The following is a 21,068-nucleotide window of genomic DNA, read 5'->3' as shown; positions in this document are numbered from 1 at the left end:
CCCATCACTCAAATGAGAAACAGGCTTTAGATTACCAGGACAAGTATGAAGAAGCATTCAAAATGCACGGAGGTTCAGCCAAATAATGAATTCACAATCTGCATTAGAATGTTTTAAAAGAGCTTGCTTGAATTTGGACAAATTTATTGTCCCCTATTTCTTTGGAGCTGTTGCCTGACAAAGATGACCTAGGAAGTACTAAGAAAGGAGCCCCTCAGCGGTACACAGAGCTTGTCTGCTGGCTCCGCTGGCGCCTGCCGAGCGCCTGGGATGAGCATCCATCCCCACATCCCTGAGCACGCCGTGACGAGATCCGAAGGCAGGAAGTGCCCCCCCGGCCCCCGACATTTTGGGGCTGAGTCCCGTGCAATTACCCACCCTCACTGCCCTTGATCTAACAAAGCGGACGGGCGTTGCTCGCGGTCTCCCCAGTTTCCCCTTAACCCCGGCATGTGCCGTGTTTCGCGGCTGAAACTCGGCTTCCCCCGAGGCCGGTCCCGCAGCCCGGGCGGGGAGGGCTCAGCCGGGGTGGCCGAGGCACGAAGCTCCTCCCGGCAGCCCCACTGCCCGGGGGCGGAGGCAGCTGGCCCGTCCAACCAGCGCCCGGCAGCTCGCCGCTGCTTTGCCTTCTCTTCCCCTTTCCCGGCCAGGATAAGCCTGCCACAAAGAGGAGGGGTTCAAACGAGGCAGCTCCGGGCTGCCTGAAGGGACGGCCGGGAGCGCCGAGCGCCCCGCGGGAACGTGCCGCTTCGGACGCGGGACGCAGCCCAGAACCGTCTTGAGCAAGAAAAACGCAGAAGAGGAAAAGAACTGCAGAAGAGGAAAAGAATCCCCAGTACGTCCCGTCTGGTCCCAGCACGGCGCACGCGGGCTGCGGGTCGCCGAGGCGATGTCACCGCGGTCGGGCCGCGGCGGCAGCTGCTGACGGGAGCGGCCGAGGGGCGCAGCGAGGAAGCCGAGCAGCCGCGGTAAGGACGGGCACTGCCGGGGGCTGCCGGACGGGTGCGGCGGGTTCCGTACGCGCGGCTCACAGCTCCCGCTGCACGGAGGGAGCCAATGCAAGCTTATCAGAGTAGGACTGCTCCCTAAGATAAAGCAGCAAGCCTGCTTATTCACTTCAAAAGAACAAAAAAATACCCCCGACCCTAAACAAAAATCAGTCACATATTAAAATAAAAGCTGTAAATATAGCTGAGACATTATGTGTCAGGCAGTGAGAGCCTTGGTATTATTTTCAAGAGTACGACTTTTTTTTTTAAATCGTATTTTTGTGCCTTTCTTTGATCTTCACACTTCCTTAAACTTGCCATCCAAGAATTTTTCTAGGACATACTATTTTCCAAAGGACTATCTGCCTTAAAGATTTTGAAACCTCCATTCAGTCTTTTTTACACTCATGTCCGATTAGGGAGATACAAAACTTTCTGATACTTAAACAGTCTATAAAGGAAATATTTGAAGTATTTCACAAAAACTTAATTTTAAAAAGAAACTAGCATTTATGAGTACATTCATGTAGGCATCAAAGTATTACATGGTCTAACTGCTATTTTTCATGGGTAAAATGAGTCACATTTATTAAAATATGAATCTCTTTAAAGGCTGTTACGGACAATGTGCATGCACACATATGAGCACACACAGTGTGAGCACTTTCTGGTAGTGACTGGATTAAGTGAAAATAAGGTGAGGCCACTGTTAAGGGAAGCAACAACAAAAGCAGTGCTTTCTTTCAGTAATTACATTCCACATCTATGACAGAACTTTAGTAAAGCACAAAGAACAATCCACAAACAACTAAAATTCTTGGTAATCAAGAATATTTGTACTTCTTGTAACTGAAGTTTTTGCCAAAACTTGAAGAAAGTTACACGGCAACAATAGATACATAAACTTCTGCAGTTTCTTGCAGCAACCGATAGTATTTCAAAACAAAAGTTTTCCAAGACCTCATGAAGACACTTTCGTTCCGATGTGCTGCTTAATCATCCAATCCCCTCATTAGAAAAAGTATTACCTTTTAAGAAAACTGAACTGGTGCTTGAACTAAAATTTCAGTTTTAAGTGGGCAGAAAATCTGACAAGAGAATGTCTTCTAACTCAAGTGTCTTAAAGGAATTAATTAGTTAATGCCAGTGTGGCACTTTTTACACTGGAAGGAACTAGTGGCAAAACTGCAAAAGTGATTCCCCCCCTAAGTTTGGAGTTAAGTTTTTCAATTCAGTTCTGTATCATGTTTTCATAAACTAGCACTGCATGCTACTATGTGTCAGCCCTTTCCTATGTATTTACTTTAAAACTTAGAGCCCAGCTTTAAAGGTTTTTTCCAATACATGGAAAAATGTGGTCTACATATTACTGTGCTGTGTTTTCACTGTGAATTGCTGTTTCCTTTAACAAAACAAAAACAAACAAACAAAGAAAATCACTAGATTTTTCACAGCAATACTTTTCATCGAAAAGCTAAGACGTGAGCTTATTCTAAAAGAAACTCTGCAGCAGTGGACGTCCCTCCTCTTAGAAAAGAGCAAATTTCACACTAAGTTTTAAGATTACCTTTGAGAGGTAAAAATTGACAGGATAATTTAACATAATTCCATGGAATAAAACGTGTAAAGGAGTGAAAAACAGAGCATGACCTCCAAGACAAGGGACAGGGAGTAGGAAAGCAAGCAGATTCAAAAAATTCATGCTTGTCTGTCTTATCACAATGGTGTTGTGAAATCCAGATCATATTACTGGCTTGGTGCCTGGAACATGCCAGCTAACTGTAAGTCCACAAACACTGGCTATCAAAGGATTCTGTAGAAGCAAAAACCCAAGATTTGTTTTAAAAAAACGCAAAACCAAGCCTTCTGATCTTTTCATAGCAGGATTTTACATTTTCAACACCCTTGCTTCATTTGCTTTTATAATGCAATAAAAATGTAAAACTGCACTAATATAAAAATACCTTTCATTATCAAAGACAAAAGTATTAAACAGTGAAGATGTGTTGCTAGCTATTCATGTTTCTTCTTTAGAATGCACAGCTATCAAATTATGTATGAATTCACAATAAAATACAGCAGTTTATCTTCAAGAGAATAAATGCTGTCTTAGTTAACACTATGCCTTTTGTGAACATGCCTCCTTTATATGCCTCACTGCCTGAGGATTCTGCACAGAAGATGGCATATCAGAGGTACAGAGGAAAAGACAGCCCATCAAAAGGACTCCTGGCCTTGTTTATTAAATATGACCAGCACAAAAAACAGTGATTAACAGTGGTTTAGCATAGCTGAATGAACTCATTTGTATGTGTGGTATCATTTTTTTCTTCATAGTCAAAGCAACCATTTCAGAAAATATGAGTGTTATGCGAAAGTGTATGTGTGTTATCCTTTTTATGTATGTGTTTTTCACCTATCTGGGTATTCTGAAAGGCTTTGATGTGTGAGACGAATTACAGTGCATTCAGTTCTGGCATGCTGGACCTACATGAACTCTTAAACAATCCAACCTCTAGACTGTAAGCCCTTCCTCAGTCAGAGCAATTTGTAGAGATGGAAATAAATGGTGAGTGTCGGACCTTGCCTATCCACTCTTTAATTAAATGGAAGTCACCTATTAAAAAAAAAAAAACCCAACTCACACCACAAAAATAAAACCCAACGCAGAAAATGGAGTGAAATATTAAAAGAAATTAACCCCACAATCCTGAAATTAACTTCTAAGGTATGTAATACTCTGGGAGCCTTTTTAGGGAGGCTGAGTGACAATGATTATTGTAAAAACAACAGTTGTTATCCCTAAGATGCAATGACTTAAATGGAGAATCCTGCTTTAGTTTAGTTTCTGAGCATTCCGCGTAAGAGTAAGTAATGTAGAAAAGCTACTGCATCACCTTGTTTACAGTAATTATCATAGCCCAGTAAACTATTAATGCATCCTTAGTTCCTCAGCTGCAGCATACAAGCCACTAAAAATCTTTCTAACTTGTTAAAGTTTGCTGCTGTGTTCTTCATATACCAGGTTCTCACTATCACTTCTACAAAAGAAACAGGTAGTGTTTTTTATCTTTGCAGCAAACTCAACTATACTGCAATCCAAATAGCTACTCAAGTCCCCAGAAATGCTCTTGTTGTAACATCTGAGTTTTAGCGCAGAAAATTGCCTTCTCTGTAAAGCAGTGTCCAAGGGTAGCGAGAGTGCCATGGATCACATGTTTGAAAGCTGCCTGTCCATGGATCAGTGCATCACAATGTCACATCTATGTTTCTCTGGCTTTGTTGCAGTTTACTATACATAGAAATACAAGAGCAGCAGCAAGAAGCAATTCTGTTACCTTTACCTACTGGGATCTGTTATGTTCCTTATCTGTAGAAATAAGCCATAATGATGCAATTTAAGATACAAAACTTCTATTCTGGTATGACATCCAGGTAATTATTTTTCATATTGGTCTTAGTTAAGGTGTTCCACGCATGATTCACACAGATCATTATTTTGCTTTTGTACTTTTCCAAAATGCTATAGTACAGGTAATGTCTTAAGAATCAAAACCTTTCCTCCTTAAACTGACTTGTAATGTTAAGCAACACATAATAAAGTACAGTGCTCAGCCACCATCCAGTAGTCTTCCTGCTCTTACTTTTTGCAGGACACTGAAAAGCTAAGATATAAAAAGGACATAGTATAAACTCCTAGACACAAAATGCCAATCTCTTAATGGCTGAAAGACTCAACATTGCAAAACCACTTGAGATCGAGATGAGAATGTTGACACTATACACTCAGGCTTTCATATACACATTTCTTTCCAGAGTAATATGGCAAGTGTCTCTTTTATGAACAAATTTCATTCAACAAAAACCAGCCATAGCATTGAAAAGCTACTGGCAGCATTTTCAGATAAGCTTAATGATTCTATGATTATTTTAAGTAATATTTTTCATCTCATGGAGACAGATCTTCACTTGTACAGAGAATCCCACAGGCAAAATATTTCATAAAACCTGAGACAGCCTATCTCTTTAGTAAGAATGAGATCCTCCTAGGCATGGCATCAAAACCAACAAATAATGAAAAAAGGTATGCAGGTTGGATTATCCAATATTATGCACATTGTAAGTAGCTGAAACCCAAAAAGACCATTGTGCTGACATTGATACCTTTACTGCTCCCTCTTAAGGCAAGCTAATTAAAAATAGAAATTAATATTTACAAAATGGTAATTTTTTCATGTAGAAATATTTTTACCTTTAAAATTTTAGGATCACAATAGCAATTAAACAATACGTTATGAACATTTCTACAATTTAATATTGTAAAATACTGAAATCCTGTTGAAGTACATAAATTTCAAGATATTTGTAAAAATTAAAAGGCAACACATTTTGGCTAATGAAAAGCTGCATATAAACAAGATAGAATACAGGACAGAAAAATGTTTCAAAGCAAAGCCAAAATAAGATTTTATTATCATTTTCTCTCTAAAGGACAGAAAAAGCAATCAAGTGCTGAAACATCCAATATCCCTTTCAGAAAATTTATTTCCTTTTTTGTCACCAGATCATGGAAATATCCTTACTTGGATAAACAATGAATAAGCAAACCACCTACTTCCAATTATATACATATATAGGCAAACAGCTGGTATACAAGCCAAAATTTTAACTAAAGCACTTGTGCTGGCTAGGAGTATAAAGCTGCTACAATTATATGCCACACAACAATGCTGCCAAACATTTTCATACAAATGCAGTTATACTGGTAAAAGACAAACAGGAGAAAAAAAAAAGTATTTTGCCTCAATAAAAAGTGAAATATACTGCCAAGTAGGGTAGATATACAAAAAACTGAGGTACATCTGCACTAGGGCAAGTTTGCCCCAACTCAGTTGCTATGAAAAATGCTTTTATGAGTATGCATCTTGAACAGAATCTAGAAATAAAATAATGAAATTACTTCAACTTGATGTTTAACCAAAATAATTACTTTTTAAATGTGCTTCATTCACCTGTATGCTTGTGTGTTAAAGTTTGGTCAGTATGCCTGAGGATAAGAGACAAACAATGCTGTATCTCCAGTAATAATGAAAATTTCCCTCAAACCTGCAAGCGTGCTTTTAGATTGAAAAGTCTACAGCTGCCCAAGTGGAATTTTGCACTGGGAACAAATATGGCCCTAGTGATATAGTTTCCACTCAGTCCCGCCTGCAGAAGAGCTACTGGCAGAGGGCAAGGGGAAAGGAGCCAGAGAAACAGGAAGAGCTGCGTGATCAGCAAGCAATGGCAGCAGTCAAGTACAAGGAGTGTCAGCAGTCAAGTACAAGGAGTGTAATTACAGGGCACAGGAGAAAACTGGAAGTTAATGTCCTAGACGTCAGATATGACCTTCCTCTTACCTGGGAAGGAATTGTAATGTCCTAAGAATCTGATGTTCTGCTACTCAAAGAGGAAGGTATTAAAAAAAGCCTTAAATCCTTCCTTAAAATGGTTTCTCTGGCTTCCCTCCCTACTTTCTCTATTCCAGAAAGCTTTTTTGTCCATGAAAGATTAATCATTGAGAGTTGCTCTATTGACCATGTTGTGAACTTCATTTTAATCCAACTGCAGAAAGGAAGGAATGCCATTTATTCATGTAGTCGTTCCCAATATGCAACAAATAGGCCTGATACTAAACACGTTTTTTTTAACCAAACAAGTACAAACAGTGAGAGACTTACAAAGTTATCATATACAGACTGCAGGAAGGAGGACAGCAGATAACAGTATGATTCTTGTTTCTGTTTGTACTGGGGCATTCTCTATCCAATGTCACTTTCCTTCCACTGATTTTTCTTATAAGAAGAACATCTTAGAAAAGGTGACATGCAGGAAAGATCATGACAGAGAAACATTTCAGGACAGTCTAATTATGCTGATGTCATTCACTAGTGGCCTGCCATCTGCAACCACTGCTCAAACCCTAGAATAGGCTTCCTAGAGAGGGGTCACGCACATGGTCAGGCAGTGGGACTAGATGATCGTTGAGATGCTACGTTATAATGAGGCTGATGAACTCTGGCCCATTACTTTCTTACACAAGTTCTTTAAAAAATCAGGAGAAAAATCTGTTACATGTTGCTCTTTCTTCAGCTCAGAAAAGTATGGGCACCCCAAAGCCATACTCAAAGCAGAGAGATGCTCATATGAGATGCTGTAAGAGACAGAAGTGAACTCTGAGGAAAAAAGAGCTTCTTTTCAGTAGTCACAATAAGTACATAATAAGGTGGGGGGGGGGAAGGATATTAGAACTCCAACAGCAAAATAAAACTATTTTACACCTATATGCAAGAAACATTTGCGAAACCAGTCATCTGTGCAGGAACAGGAGGCCTGGAAAACTTCCAGGTTTTCAGGTTTTCCAAGTATGACCTGCTGTGCAAATGCTGATTATGCAAGTTAAAGTTGTCTGGGGTGAATTTATGTTCCCTATTTTCCAAGACTCCAAATAGCATTGCTTTACTTGCAGAAACCATGTCAAACTCCAGATTTTTATCTGACATGTTTTCAAGATTTTTGAAAAGTCCTGTACAGCACAACTCCTTTCTACTTGCAAAATTAAAATTAGTTTATTCCAAATAAGAAACTGAGGCAAAAGTATATAGCAAAAAATTTTAAGAAGGATTAAGTTCTAGTCACTTTGAATCTTTTGCAGAAACATCTATTGTTTATTTATTTCATAATAACAGAAAAATACAAATGACAACCATATCTTTTCTCAGTAAGAATAATAAAGGATGTATATCCAGCACTAGCTTGACATTAAAAAAAAAAAACCAAAAAAAACCTCTTAAAACTCTGCAGCTGCCTAGAGTCATAAAACAGTTTAGATTGGATGGGACCTTATCTTCGTCTTACAGAGCAAGTCCAGTTTCAGCATTTGATCAGCCTGCTCATAGCCTTACCTAAATCAAAACTTCATATATTTTTAGGAATGTAGATTCTACCACCTATTTGGGTGACTGCTTCAGTCCTCAGTCACCCTCACAGTGAAGTTCAAATAAAACCCATTTTTTTCCTGAGGTAATTTGTATCCGCCATATCCTTTCACTGCACTTCCAAAAGGAATTTATCTTCTTTACAAACACCGTTTAAGTAGCTGAACATGTGTCTTTCTTTACCTTCTCACCTGGAGGCTACACAAACCTCTCTCTTTCTGCTGCTATTCATTCATCATGTCTGCCAGCCTCCAGCTAGCCATGCTGGGTGTACTCAGCTGGACTCACTCCAGTTGCTCACAGCTGTTACTATCACCATTTCATGCAATTTAAAAAAACTAATGTACCAGAGATGAGCAAACAGTAAGGTGATAGATACTTAAATATTCAATGATTATTCCATGAGAAATATTTTAGAAGCAAAGAAATAACGCTACAGCAACACTACACCTTGGTTTAAAAGTATCTGACTTTATGCACTGAAAAAACTCCAACACTGCATTTTTCATTCGTTTTATTTAAGAAAACTAGGTTGCATATACACATGAGCATTAAAAATCAACAATGAAAAGGTTTTAGAAGTACATGACATCAAAGTGCTGATCAAGTAGCTGATAAGAGAGTGGTTTGTGACAGGGTATTTCTGGCAGCAGTGACAATGCTAAGCCCATATTTCCAAGTCTACTGCTGCCCACAAAGTTCTGGTATTGATTTATTTTTTGACAGATTGTGAGGGCCTCAGCTGTCCACCTTGAATATGAATCTGCATGGAGAATTAAGTTAAAGCAATTTCACCGAAGGGCAACTGTTGCAGTATGCCAGTAGACACTTCCAGCTGATTTAAATCACCATGCATTGCCACTGTCCACCATGCACATATGCAGCTACTTTTCTCCTTTCAAGAAGGGCCTCTGAAGTGAGATGACTAGGCTGAGTTTAGAGACCGTCTCCAGTGAGAGTCACAGTAAATGTTTCAGTTATAAATTCTACTAGTCTAGAAAAATAACAGATTTTACTGCCTATTATATCTGAGTAGTAGAGTTTTTAACTTACAGTTATTAAGGACCAATGTAAAATAAGTTTTTCCTTTTTTTTAAAGCAATGGAGATTCAATACTGCTGAATAAAGTAAAATTGTTACATGTCACCTAAGCTGTATGTCTTGCAATGTATATACAGTTCTAAAATACTGCAAATTAACAGTTTGATATTTTTAGAATTTTTTACCAGCGTTAATACATATATTAACTTACATTATGTTTACATTTAAAGGTTGTATTTATAACTGTAAAAAATGGAAAGTGTAATTAATATTTAAATGAAAACGCCAATCCTGGAAACTTTTGTGGTATTTGCCTGGAAGTAAGAAATCTTAAAATCCTTGTATTTATTGCTTACTTTCTTATGGTTCTTGGCAGGCTTTAGATGAACTAGCAACTAGTAACTACAGTTCTGACCACAGAAAGATACAACTACTCCTCATGATGTCCCCTTTAATCAACACAAGTTGATGCTGGACCTCATTTGTACAAACAGTTACTATGTACTATTTTGTAAGTTTTAGAAGAGATGATAATTTGTAAATTCACACTTATTTCCTACTCATTACTGTTAAATTTATTTTAAAACAGATTTTACTAAATTCTTTGCAGAAGAATATTTGACCGGAACTAGAGGATCATGATGACAACAAGATTCATCTGTTTAATACTAGTAACTGTTGTGGGAGTTACTACAAATGAAACACAGGAATTTGAAGGCAATGACAAGGAAAAAGCTCAAGAATTCATTTATATGAATAGATATAAGCGTTCCAGTGACACACAGGACAAATGCACTTACACCTTTATTGTACCTCAGCAGAGAGTGACAGGTGCCATTTGTGTTAATTCTAAGGAGCCTGAAGTTCTGCTTGAAAACAGGGTAAATAAACAAGAACTACAGTTACTTAACAATGAACTTCTTAAACAAAAGAGACAAATAGAAACTCTTCAGCAACTGGTAGAGGTGGATGGTGGAATTGTTAATGAAGTTAAACTGTTAAGAAAAGAGAGCAGAAATATGAATTCTCGTGTCACACAACTCTACATGCAGCTATTACATGAAATTATCCGAAAACGTGACAATGCCTTAGAACTTTCTCAACTTGAAAATAAGATTTTGAACCAAACTGCAGACATGTTGCAGCTTGCAAACAAATACAAAGACTTAGAGCACAAGTATCAACATTTGATGTCAATCGCCAACAATCAGACAATAATAATTGCCCAGCTGGAAGAACATTGTCAAAGAATGCCCTCCATAAAGCCACTGCCACAAACTCCACAACCACCAATTAAAGTGTACCAGCCTCCTACTTACAATCGCATTAATAACCAGATATCTACTAATGAGATTCAAAGTGATCAGAACTTAAAGGTTCTGCCACCTACCTTACCAACCATGCCTGCAGTTACTAGTATTCCAACTTCAACTGATAAACCATCTGGTAAGTAATATTATTGATACATTTACATTATTTTATGCTAATATGCAGTGTGCAACATTTTTATTGTAGTCAGTATTTATTTAGTTAGTGAATTTTACATACATGCTGTAGTAGAAACACAGAAAGAAAGCAAAAAAAAACCTATGAATGTTGAAGACACTCTAAGCCCCACATATTTTTCTCATGTTACTTTGCTAAGACAAACCCATCATTTATATTACATGTATAAGATAAAGGATTTTCAGAAAAATCTTACAGTTCAAGTAATCTAAATCTTATTTACTTTGCTCAAGACTGAGCTGCTACAATTCATGACATCTGAAGGAGTTTGACACTGTGTAAACATAAGAAATTATTACAAGTTTTTTGATATAGCATCTGATAATGTGCTTGTGTAATTAAAAAAGGAGTAAGTATCTCCTTACTTTATATGGAACACTTGTGCTGTAGACAGAAGCAAAAGGAAGTAAGTGGTAGAATAATAACAGGATATTATACAGCCCTTATTAAGAGTCTTAGGAGTTCTGCCACAAGCATGATTTGATGATGTGCAATCACATTAGAGATCAACTGATCTACGTGATAACAAAATAACTGGCAAAGAACTCACTTTCACCTATGGTCCGCCATTTGAAACAAAAAATCCAAACACACACCCGTTCAGGTATGTGTTCAGTGCTCTTCCCTGTGTGGACAACACGTACCTTCTTCAGAAAAAAGATAAGAGTCATAGACATTTCTGAACTCAGAGCTAACTGAAATAGAGTAATGCAGGGGAACTGCACTCAATATATTTCATGGCTATTTGCAAAATATTCCAATGGACATCAACAAACTTTTAGGACTACCCAATAATGCAACTGCCACATGTTCAAAACCAAACAACCCCTGTATTGTTTCTCCATGGAAATATTCACAATGAAAGAAACTTGAGCAAGTAAGCACTGAGTCTCTTGAGTCTATAAGTCTCTACATCATTTTGCTACAAAGCAGTATTTTCACAGAATTGCCAAAGATAGTGCAGCAAAGCCTGCACCTGATCACAGCCAACAAGTGCAATGAAAACAGGAGTGAAATACAAGAAAAATAGTAAATATCTTCTATTAATCTGTTGAAAGTCTCCCTTTCTCAAAAAGTAGTAGACCACTATTCTCTCTATCACACACTTATTACAGTCTTATTACAGTCTTACTAGTCTCAGCAGCTTCACTATTAACTTTGTTCACACTGTTTTCTGGTTGTGGTTTTTTTGTTGGTTTTTTTTGGTAGATGCCTCATTCCTGAAAGTGTCAAAGACCAGGCTGGATGGGGCTTGGAGCAGCCTGGTCTAGTGGAAGATGTCCATGCCTGTGGAAAGGAGGTGGAATGAAACAAACTTTAAGATCCCTTCCAGCCCAAGCCTTTCTGTGATTCTACAACTCCCTAAAGACAATTTTATCAAAACTACCTCCCTTGAAAGTCAGGGTGCTCTCACTTTTTCATGGGAAAATACCCTAGCTAAAATTTTGAAAAGGTTACTACCTGACAAAAAAGTACTTGTCACTAAAAAGTAGTAGCAAATTCTACTTTGATGTACTTCTAATAGTTCATCTTAAATCACTTTCAGAAAAAAGATTCACGTGGAGTAGAGCACTGCTGCTGTGTGCCATAAAAGAAAGTGTAAATACTACATTGCGTACTGCTATATATTTTTTTACAAAGACAAGGTCAAAGCTGTTTGACTATTTAGAAGTTCTTCAATAATTACTTACTTTTTCTTTTTAGTCAGTGCCACTACACATTGTGATAAAATAATGAGTACTAATAATTTAAATTGCTCTGGTTTAACTTTTTTTTCCCCACCTCTCATAAAGAGCCATGCAATGGGTGTGACAAGAGCATGGCATCTATATCTAACTGACAGAAATCTAAACAGCCCCAAAAGAAATGGAGAAGGGTCTTATAAGCACAGCTCCAGGTACAGTCTCTGATTATGACTGAGGCAACAAGAACACAGCAGCCACAGAACAAAGACTTGGAACTCCTCTTTGTACACTGACTTACTGATTAAAATAGTTAAAAATACCAAAACCTCAGTGCTTTAATCTCCAAAACACCGAGATTATTTCTATAAAACTAATTTATTTCTAACGCATTTGTTGAGTACCATTAGTAGTGTTGGACAATGAATATGAAAAACAGTAGGACTGAAATAATTTAAAACAGAAATTCCTCTTGATAGTATTGTATGCTTCAGTAAGGCTTTTAGTCAGACGATCTGACAAGCCTTACTCCTTCAGTGGGCAGGGAGTATCAATCCAGGGGCTCTAATCTCTAATCTTGATGATTCTTGTTGACTTCACTCTTCTGCTGAGGAATCAAGGCAGGTGGTATTTCTGAATATCTCAGAATCATTAACACAATCTATTATACCACTGGAGAAAATTTATTGAAAAAAACAGGAATATAAGATACTTTCAAAAAGCATAAGCTCTTTACAGACTCTCTTGAACTGAAAACAAGACTATGTTAACTGCAATTTCTGTGAATTCAAAGTATATCGAATCCTGTCATTTATATAAAGTTTCTCTCACAAGCACCCTATGTTAAAAAGAAAAAAAAATCTTAATTTCTATGTTACCTAGTAATTTTTTAAGGTGGCAGCAGTAAGACCTACAGCCTGAATTTATGTTGCTGCTTCCACAGTTAATGCCTGTGCCAGTGACATTTTTGGGGATAAAAAAAGCTGAATTTCTCAAAGACAGAATCAAGGTCAAACTTACTGTTTTGTTGTCTAAAGTAAATTCTTACTTATCTATGCAGTCATTCCTATTTAGTTTCTTTGAATATATAATTGATGGTAAAAGTACCGGTGCAGCTGCCTTAAAAGTATTTCTTTTTCAAAATCTACCTTTACCAGTAACTCATTATGAAATGTTCCAGAAATAATGTTACAATAAATGGATTGGTTTGAAAACACTTGGTGGATACTCGTCCTTTAATAAGAGGAAAAACAAATATGCTATTCAGTGAAACCAAACTAGTACAAAAAGCTACCAACTGAAATACTGCCCTGCTTTAAAGAAATGCTCAGTGGCAGCTTGATGCAGAGCCTTTCTGTTTTGACACAGGGCCCTGGAGAGACTGTCTACAAGCATTAGAAGACGGCCATGACACAAGCTCCATCTATCTTGTAAAACCAGAAAACACAAACCAGCTTATGCAGGTCTGGTGTGACCAACGGCATGACCCCGGTGGCTGGACTGTCATTCAGAGACGGCTGGACGGCTCTGTCAACTTTTTCAGGAACTGGGAAACATACAAGGTTAGGACAAGAGAGCCAATTAATATTTTCCACCCTCTAGAACTTACTGATAAAGTTAATTTAAACGGGTGGTTTTAGAGTCTGGCCAAGAGCCTACTTGAAAAAGAGCTTGTGTGTTTACCCTTCCAGAAGAGGAAGTCTCTATAAAATAAGTTAGTGCAGTTTTCTACTTAAGAATACACTCAGATTTACCACTAACACAGATGCAGGATATTAACCTGCTTCTCTTGCTTCCTTTACAGCAAGGATTTGGTAATATAGATGGAGAATATTGGCTTGGATTAGAAAACATTTATTGGTTAACAAATCAAGGCAACTACAAACTGCTCATAACAATGGAAGACTGGTCAGGTCGAAAAGTATTTGCTGAATATGCCAGCTTCAGACTGGAGCCAGAGAGTGAGTACTACAAGCTGAGACTGGGACGCTACAACGGCAATGCGGGAGATTCTTTCACTTGGCACAACGGCAAACAGTTCACCACGCTAGACCGGGACCACGACGTATATACAGGTAGGAGGTCCCTCTCAGCTGCCTTGCCATCTTTGCGTTTACATCCCTGTCCCCTGCCACCCCCTTTTATCTCTTTTGAAAAAGGAAAAATACTTATGGTCATACATACAGAAAAAAAAAAAATTGCACTTACAAAGGGATTTGTCAATTAGTACCTTATGAAATACAAACTGATGTGTCAACCCTTGTATATACTAACAGCAAAATTAAAAGTTTTTACACTAGACAATGGTCTGTAAAATACACTATGAATGGTTACTTGACTCAGTAACACCCGCTGATTTTTCAGGCAAGAGAAAGTAACAAAAAAGGTTCTATCTGTAGAACCTAACTACTTAGCTGGTTCATGAAGAAGCCCAAGTTCACTTTGTACCACAGGATACCTACATGTTAAACATACTAAAAAAAGCCCAGATCAACCAGCCAACCATCCAGACAGTGAAGTCTGGTACTTTGCTTGCTTGCTTTAAGAGTTTTCATTTACTTCTCAGCCTGAACTGGAGCTTTCTTTTGCAGGTAACTGTGCTCATTACCAGAAGGGAGGATGGTGGTACAATGCATGTGCTCACTCAAATCTCAATGGAGTCTGGTATCGTGGAGGACACTACCGCAGTCGATATCAGGATGGTGTTTACTGGGCTGAATTCCGGGGAGGATCATATTCACTAAAGAAAGTTGTTATGATGATAAGACCTAACCCTAACACATTTCACTGAAATAACTCTTCTCTTGGTTTGCTTTGTTGTTCTAAAAATCACATAAAGCTATGATTTTATTACCTGAAATTATCTTTTCAGAAATGAGGAATGTAAGATACTGTACATTTATTGATAAGGTATGAGGGCTTGTATATTATATTTTCAAGAATCATCCCCAGAAAAAGAGCTGAAGAAAAGGAACTGTAATAACATTCAGAACACCTCTTGGTCCTATTGGAACTTGCAGTTTAGATGAAAACTGTAGATAAACTTCCTGGTTTTTATTCCCTGTAAATTAAGTTTGGATGATAAAAATATTGCCACCGCATTTAAGTATTTTTGTATGTTATGTATAAATATTCTCAAATACAGGAAATACTACAAACTGTACAGTAAGAGTTTTATTATTATTATTGTTATTATAAGCAATCATTTGACACAGGAATCATATCCTTTGAACTAGGTAGCTGGTATATGTACATTAGTGTAATGATTATGTAATCTTTGTTAACTACCATGAATAAAGTTAGAACTATATAATTCTGTTTTGAGAGCAGATACTCAAACCATTATTGTCCTGATAAATCTGGCCTTTTCCCTTCCCTATGTGCATTTAAATAATCTGCTCTTATAAAAGTTCACCATTAATTCAAATATTTTAGATTAAAAACATTAATTTTTTCTTACCAAAATGAAGTAGCTACTTGCATATGGAAATTAATCCAGATTTATAATAGGTATTCTGTGCTCTATAGCCAACAAGTTATACTACACAACTGTTATGGTATTTTGTACCCGACTTCAGTGATTACCTGCTGTGTAGCCTCTATATTCAGAAATGGCTGGATATAAATTAAAGGGTCTATCCAACTTTGCAGGCAAATGATGGATACCAATTTATAAGCTATTTAATAACCTTAGCCTTTAGATAAAAAATTATATAGAGAACTTATTCATAGCAAAAAAAGTTATTTTAAACATATTTCACAATTATTACTGTCAAATTATTAAACAGATTTACTCATATTTAGAGGTCAGTCATACTTATGAAATACAGACTGGAGTAATTCTAATATTCTTCTGAGATAGGTTTCTGTAACACATTGTCAACACACCCATTACAAACAAACAAACTACTACAAAAAATACAAGTTAAAGAATGCATAAAAGAGGCAGAGTGAAAGCCTCTAGAAGTTCAACATATTTTTGGTCAACCTGTATGACACTGAGTGTTTGTGTGTGTTTGCATACTTTTCCCTTATTACCTCATCACATCTTTACCACAGTATGATGTGTGATGTAGCATGTGCTGTATATAACTCAAAGTAGGGTTTTTAATATATTAGATTACCCCTGTAATATTGTAACCCTTAATAAAGTACCAAATGTTATTTTGACATGTTGAGATTTCATCTTGTTGTAGTTCAGATTACTACACAATAGTCTGCCTCTGATTCAAACAAACTCTGATATGCAACCACTGTTGATGTGTGTGAAATGTTGAAATATTGTAACATAAAAAGGCAAAACAATTTTCACCTGAAAAAAATACAGAATTTCCACACAGCCCAAGGAGGAGCAACTTTTTGAGGGTTATATGAAATATTCACATTTTCCAAAAAGTATTCAAGCTTTATCTTCCATGGGGTTATCTACTCAATTCTGGAAAAGATTTGTATTTTAGATTAGAAATATTAAATGCACCTACTGGCCCTTTATAAAGCCTGGCTGCAGTACTCTTACAATTACTAGCATTAAGGCTACTTCATGCTTGGCTTGAGGAAAGAACACAGAGAAGTTCAGGTAACCACTGTGCAGATCTCAAGATGAGGCATCCACTAGAAAAGCTATTACAGTTGCTCTTCTGTAGCTGGAGATATGGCTGCAAATGCATCTTCATAGTATACACTCAAAATAGGCTTTAAACCCGCATTCAAGTTGACAGTCTTTTGTTAAAATAATAATATTTCTTAACCTTTTACCTAAAAGGTGAGTCATTTACCTAGATACTCATCCATGTAATTAAAAAAGATAATGCAAAGAAGTCAGTCCATGATTACCTAGAGATACCATATGTGAGAAAAGAACTTAGAAATTTTTTACATAAAATTAGTATATTTGCATAAAATCATTTTAAACACAGAGCCTGGCACATCAAAAGTAATTAAACATTAGGGATTTGGAACTTATACTGTGAAGTTATTGGCAAGTACATTGGCAGAACCACAGATTTCACTATGCTTATTTAAAAAAAAACAAAAAACACACACAATAGGTGCACTAGGTCCACCTACTGTAGTAGATGACATTACTACAAACTGTGAAAGGCCTTAGTTTATCCCATTTCCCTAATTATTTCCAAAGCTTTCAATTACATTACTTCATTGCTCCCCAAATGTACATCTTCGGCAACCCTGCAGTCTAAAAATTCCATACCATACACTTCATTAGAAAATGATACCATTCCTATCATTAGCAAAAGCACATTAGGTGACTTTATGCAAGAGAGAATTGCAGCCCTATAGAGAAGATCACTAGCAACTGCAATTCTCCTGTAAATCTCCATTTCAAGCTGTGCCATAGGAAACTGACATTGCTCTTCTGAATTTTTGAAATATCTCTACCTTTTTCAGAAGTGTAAAGAAGATGCTGTCAAACTAATACATTATCTATGTATCAGGAATGAAACAATGGGGCTCCACCTATAGCATTTAGACAAAAGGCTGTCACAAGATTGATGTAACCTGAGAAGACAACTAGTTATTCTTTTGTATACACATTTCCAAAAAATTCTTTCCTGAAACTGTTCAATTGTCATTCAAAGTTATCATAATTACCCCCACTGTTACATTCCAAGTGGAAAAGAAGCAAACAGTGCAACAAATCTATAGATTATAAGATCATGCCCAACTTTGTTTGTTCTGTGACATACAGAGGCAATCTAAAAGATCACCAGCAGTGAAGACAAGAAAACACTATAACAAGCAATTACAGCCATGAATTTTCAAAACAATGTGAGTGCTATTTTTTCATAAATCACACTGTGGCTAAACACTTCCAACAGTTCACATCATAGCCTTGCCAATCTCATGATTTGTTTTTTTCTTTCTTTCTCTCTCCCTTTTAAAAATTGAAAGACCTGTCTGAAAACAAAACAACTGTTGGATGTTTAACAGGTACTTTTAAACACAGTAAATTCTAGTCTCTCATATTATAGCCTGAGGTTGGAAACGTAACAGTAGTTGTCTCCTGTATTCATCTGGTTACACAAAATGTCCAACTGCACCTCTCAGAATGCAGGGAAAGCCTTACTTTACAAGAAGAGCAATACTGCCTAGTCTTTGCCATCAGCAGGAAGAGGGTCTCGTGTATGAAATAAGATACAACATATGCAGGAGAATTCAGTCTCGAGGAGACTGGCTAAAGACCAGCAGGAATTTCAGATTCAAGTTGGATTAGGAAGGAAACATGCAGATTTTTTCCTTTCATTACCGAAGTCTTTTATTAGGCTTGTAATACACATGTTCATTTCAGAAATATTTTAAATCTTGTATAAAAGTGGCTTGGAGTGATTTTGTAATAACTGGGTAGTATTAAAACAATTCTTACACAAGACTGTGAGCTAATTCTATAAACCAGAGTAACTGGAAAACTTCAGTGGCAATTTTAATTTCCCAGTACGTCCTCTAGCTCATATCAAACAATCTCAGGCTTCCACAAATGAAATAAGAATCCTTCTCGCACAACCAAGTATATTTCTTGCAGTGAGAGAAGAGGCTCTACAGCATCAAAGAGGATTCCCAAGAACTCTGCAAATCCTCACTCCTGGTCATTCTCAATTCAGTTGTTTTATATTCAGTAGTTACTCCTAAAGTCATCTATTGGTCTACTTGTTCATTTACGCAAAATAAAGAAGCTGTTCTGTAAGTAATGCTGTCTTTCCTTGCGAAGACATTTATTCACTGAAACAAGTCTCAACTGAATATTCTCTTTTGATAAGCTAAATATTCATTCAAATCTGAAATTATTTACAAAGCAGTTTCAGTAACTGATACTAAGCTTTCAATACAGTTTTAAAAGTATGGCCATTAGGAGTGGTGGTCAGTTTTATTAAATAAAAGCTTCCTGAATTAACTGTATAAAACATAACCTGCATTTCTATCTTAAATTTTGCAGGCAGTACACTTCATGTGCACCCTCTTCCCCTAAAAAAAGGATACAGGACTGAAACGCTGCCCAGGCAAGTTGTCAAGGATGCCAAGTGGCATCTGTACAAGACATGATCAAGAAATCCAAGTACTCTTCCTTTTGGAAGAGAGGTAATTGAAGATTTACTGTGAAGGCAACAGATAATGACTGAAGTCCATAATGTCAGGAGTAGTCTCAAGCTGTGTAAGGAACAAGGTAGGGTTTATCTAGTGAAGGTAAAAGTTACCATGTTCAATTCAAGCAAAAGAATGTGGTACTGGACAGAGTTGAAGAAATCCTGCCAGCTGGGTGTTACACATGCAAGTTTATGTGTGCTTAAAGCAAGAGTGCAAATGTTGACAGAAGATAAATCTACTGAGGCATTAGGGGTTAGCAATACAGATAGCAATTGTGGCACAGGAAGGCTAAGCAGAATTTTTGATCTCTTGTTACCCAGGGTCATCAATTTAAAAACATTTATTCTTTTTAGCTGCAGTTTAGCATCTGACTAAATCACTAATAAAGCCAGAAAATAGCTCATTATATTGTACTACTTTCATTAACAATAACCTTTGTGCAGAAATATTTCTAGGTGAAATACCAACCAAAAAACCAATTCATCAAATGGCTACTCCGTGCACGTCACAGAAGAAAAGGAGACAATATCAAGGCTGGACAGCACTTTAATTGCAGGTCTCCCTTTTAATACATTTTCACATCGAATTACATGTATATTTATTCAGCACCTGAGGGAAAAACTCCTTCCAAAAGTATGTAAACATATGTATAGCCCAAAAATCTCAACCTGATCTAATTTTCCCAAATGTGAAATGTATTGAACCATTCTTCTACATACAGGGTTCTTCAGGGGCACAACATGGTACATTAGCACTCATCTGTCAATGAACTACAGATAAATAAGGTAATTGTTCACACTCACCTAAATATGGAATTGTAGGAACCATTTTTAAGCTTCTGATGTACTCTCGTGTCCTTTTATAATTATCTTCCTTAGACAGTAAATAGTCTAACTTCTCAAAGGTGGTCTTGTCTTTCCGATTCAAAAGCTACAGTGAAAATGGAGATCATAAAATTTTCAAAGACAAATCCACACAAAACTAAGAGTCAGTAACTTGTTGAATTGCCCAGAGTAAAGGAGAACACAGTCTAGTTAAGATTAAATTTATCATGATCATCCAAAGCAGCACAATGTTTGAAAACATGCTACCTGTTTTAAAAAAAGGCCATTTAGTGTAGGTCTTAAGCTATGAAAAAACATGACCACTATTTCTGACTAATTTGTCAGTGATTCTCATATCGCTAGGTAAGTTTTGAATAACCTCAGCAATATTACATTTTTAGAGGAAAAAGTATGTTATAATACAGTCACCAACATTCTCATAACTTAGCAGAGATGCTAAAAATCCTCTAAACTTAAGAGTACAAAGAGCAATGGAAAATCCTCTAAATAAATGCAAACTGTGCCATTTCAACAGTACCTTAATAAAAGTATGACAAAACTTTTCAGAAAAAAAGTATATGGAAAATAAATTATTGTGCTATTAAATCCATCTTTTCAATTTATAAGACTTATTGCAGAAATCTAGAAAAAACATTTAAGAATGCAAAAATCCTAGTCATAGGGTGCTGAAAAGCAAACAAAATACACAACTGTAGCTATAAGAACACATTTTCTGTTTCAGCTGTTTTAAGAAACCCCAGCAATATTTTTAAAATGGTCTTAAAAGCCAGTTGAGTTAGGAGTGAGTGGAGAATTATGGCACTGTACACCAGCTTCTTGCACGTGTCCTTTCTGACAACAGACAGCTGCTCCATAGCACATTCTTTCATACACCTTTTCCTCTGGAAAATTCCAGTTCTTGTACTGCCTAGCTTTTAAGTCTAGTTAATA

At 36.9% G+C, this 21,068-nt stretch overlaps 2 protein-coding genes across 3 annotated transcripts in view; one reads left to right on the top strand and one right to left on the bottom strand.

Moving 5' to 3' along the window:
- The window catches only part of RALGPS1 (Ral GEF with PH domain and SH3 binding motif 1), a 75,065-nt gene that overhangs the window by 39,551 nt on the left and 14,446 nt on the right, over positions 1–21,068 (bottom strand). Inside the window, exon 10 of the mRNA XM_063174344.1 lies at positions 20,097–20,223. Coding sequence (XP_063030414.1) covers positions 20,097–20,223 — 127 coding nt within the window. The remainder of the gene's footprint in view (positions 1–20,096; positions 20,224–21,068) is intronic.
- Positions 687–16,365, top strand: ANGPTL2 (angiopoietin like 2). Of its 2 annotated transcripts, none has more exons than XM_063174347.1 (5): positions 687–968; positions 9,618–10,453; positions 13,564–13,757; positions 14,000–14,270; positions 14,787–16,365. In XM_063174347.1, exons 2-5 carry the CDS (start codon positions 9,646–9,648, stop codon positions 14,984–14,986), a joined length of 1,473 nt encoding a protein of 490 aa, XP_063030417.1. In that variant the 5' UTR covers positions 687–968; positions 9,618–9,645; the 3' UTR covers positions 14,987–16,365. The 2 variants fall into 2 exon arrangements, with proteins under 2 accessions (XP_063030417.1, XP_063030415.1); XM_063174345.1 differs by having other exon boundaries at positions 9,597–10,453.

This window comes from Melospiza melodia, chromosome 22, assembly GCF_035770615.1.
Source record: "Melospiza melodia melodia isolate bMelMel2 chromosome 22, bMelMel2.pri, whole genome shotgun sequence".
NCBI lineage: Eukaryota > Metazoa > Chordata > Aves > Passeriformes > Passerellidae > Melospiza > Melospiza melodia.
Note: the sequence above shows the minus strand (reverse complement) of the source record. Positions and strands in the feature narration are given on the sequence as shown.

Bases quoted from the DNA above. Each gene is read 5' to 3' on its own strand.
- ANGPTL2 (XM_063174347.1), top strand. From the start codon at position 9,646: ATGATGACAACAAGATTCATCTGTTTAATACTAGTAACTGTTGTGGGA. The intron at 10,454-13,563 runs GTAAGTAATATT...GTTTTGACACAG, and splicing joins TTCAACTGATAAACCATCTG to GGCCCTGGAGAGACTGTCTA. The intron at 14,271-14,786 runs GTAGGAGGTCCC...TTTCTTTTGCAG, and splicing joins GGACCACGACGTATATACAG to GTAACTGTGCTCATTACCAG.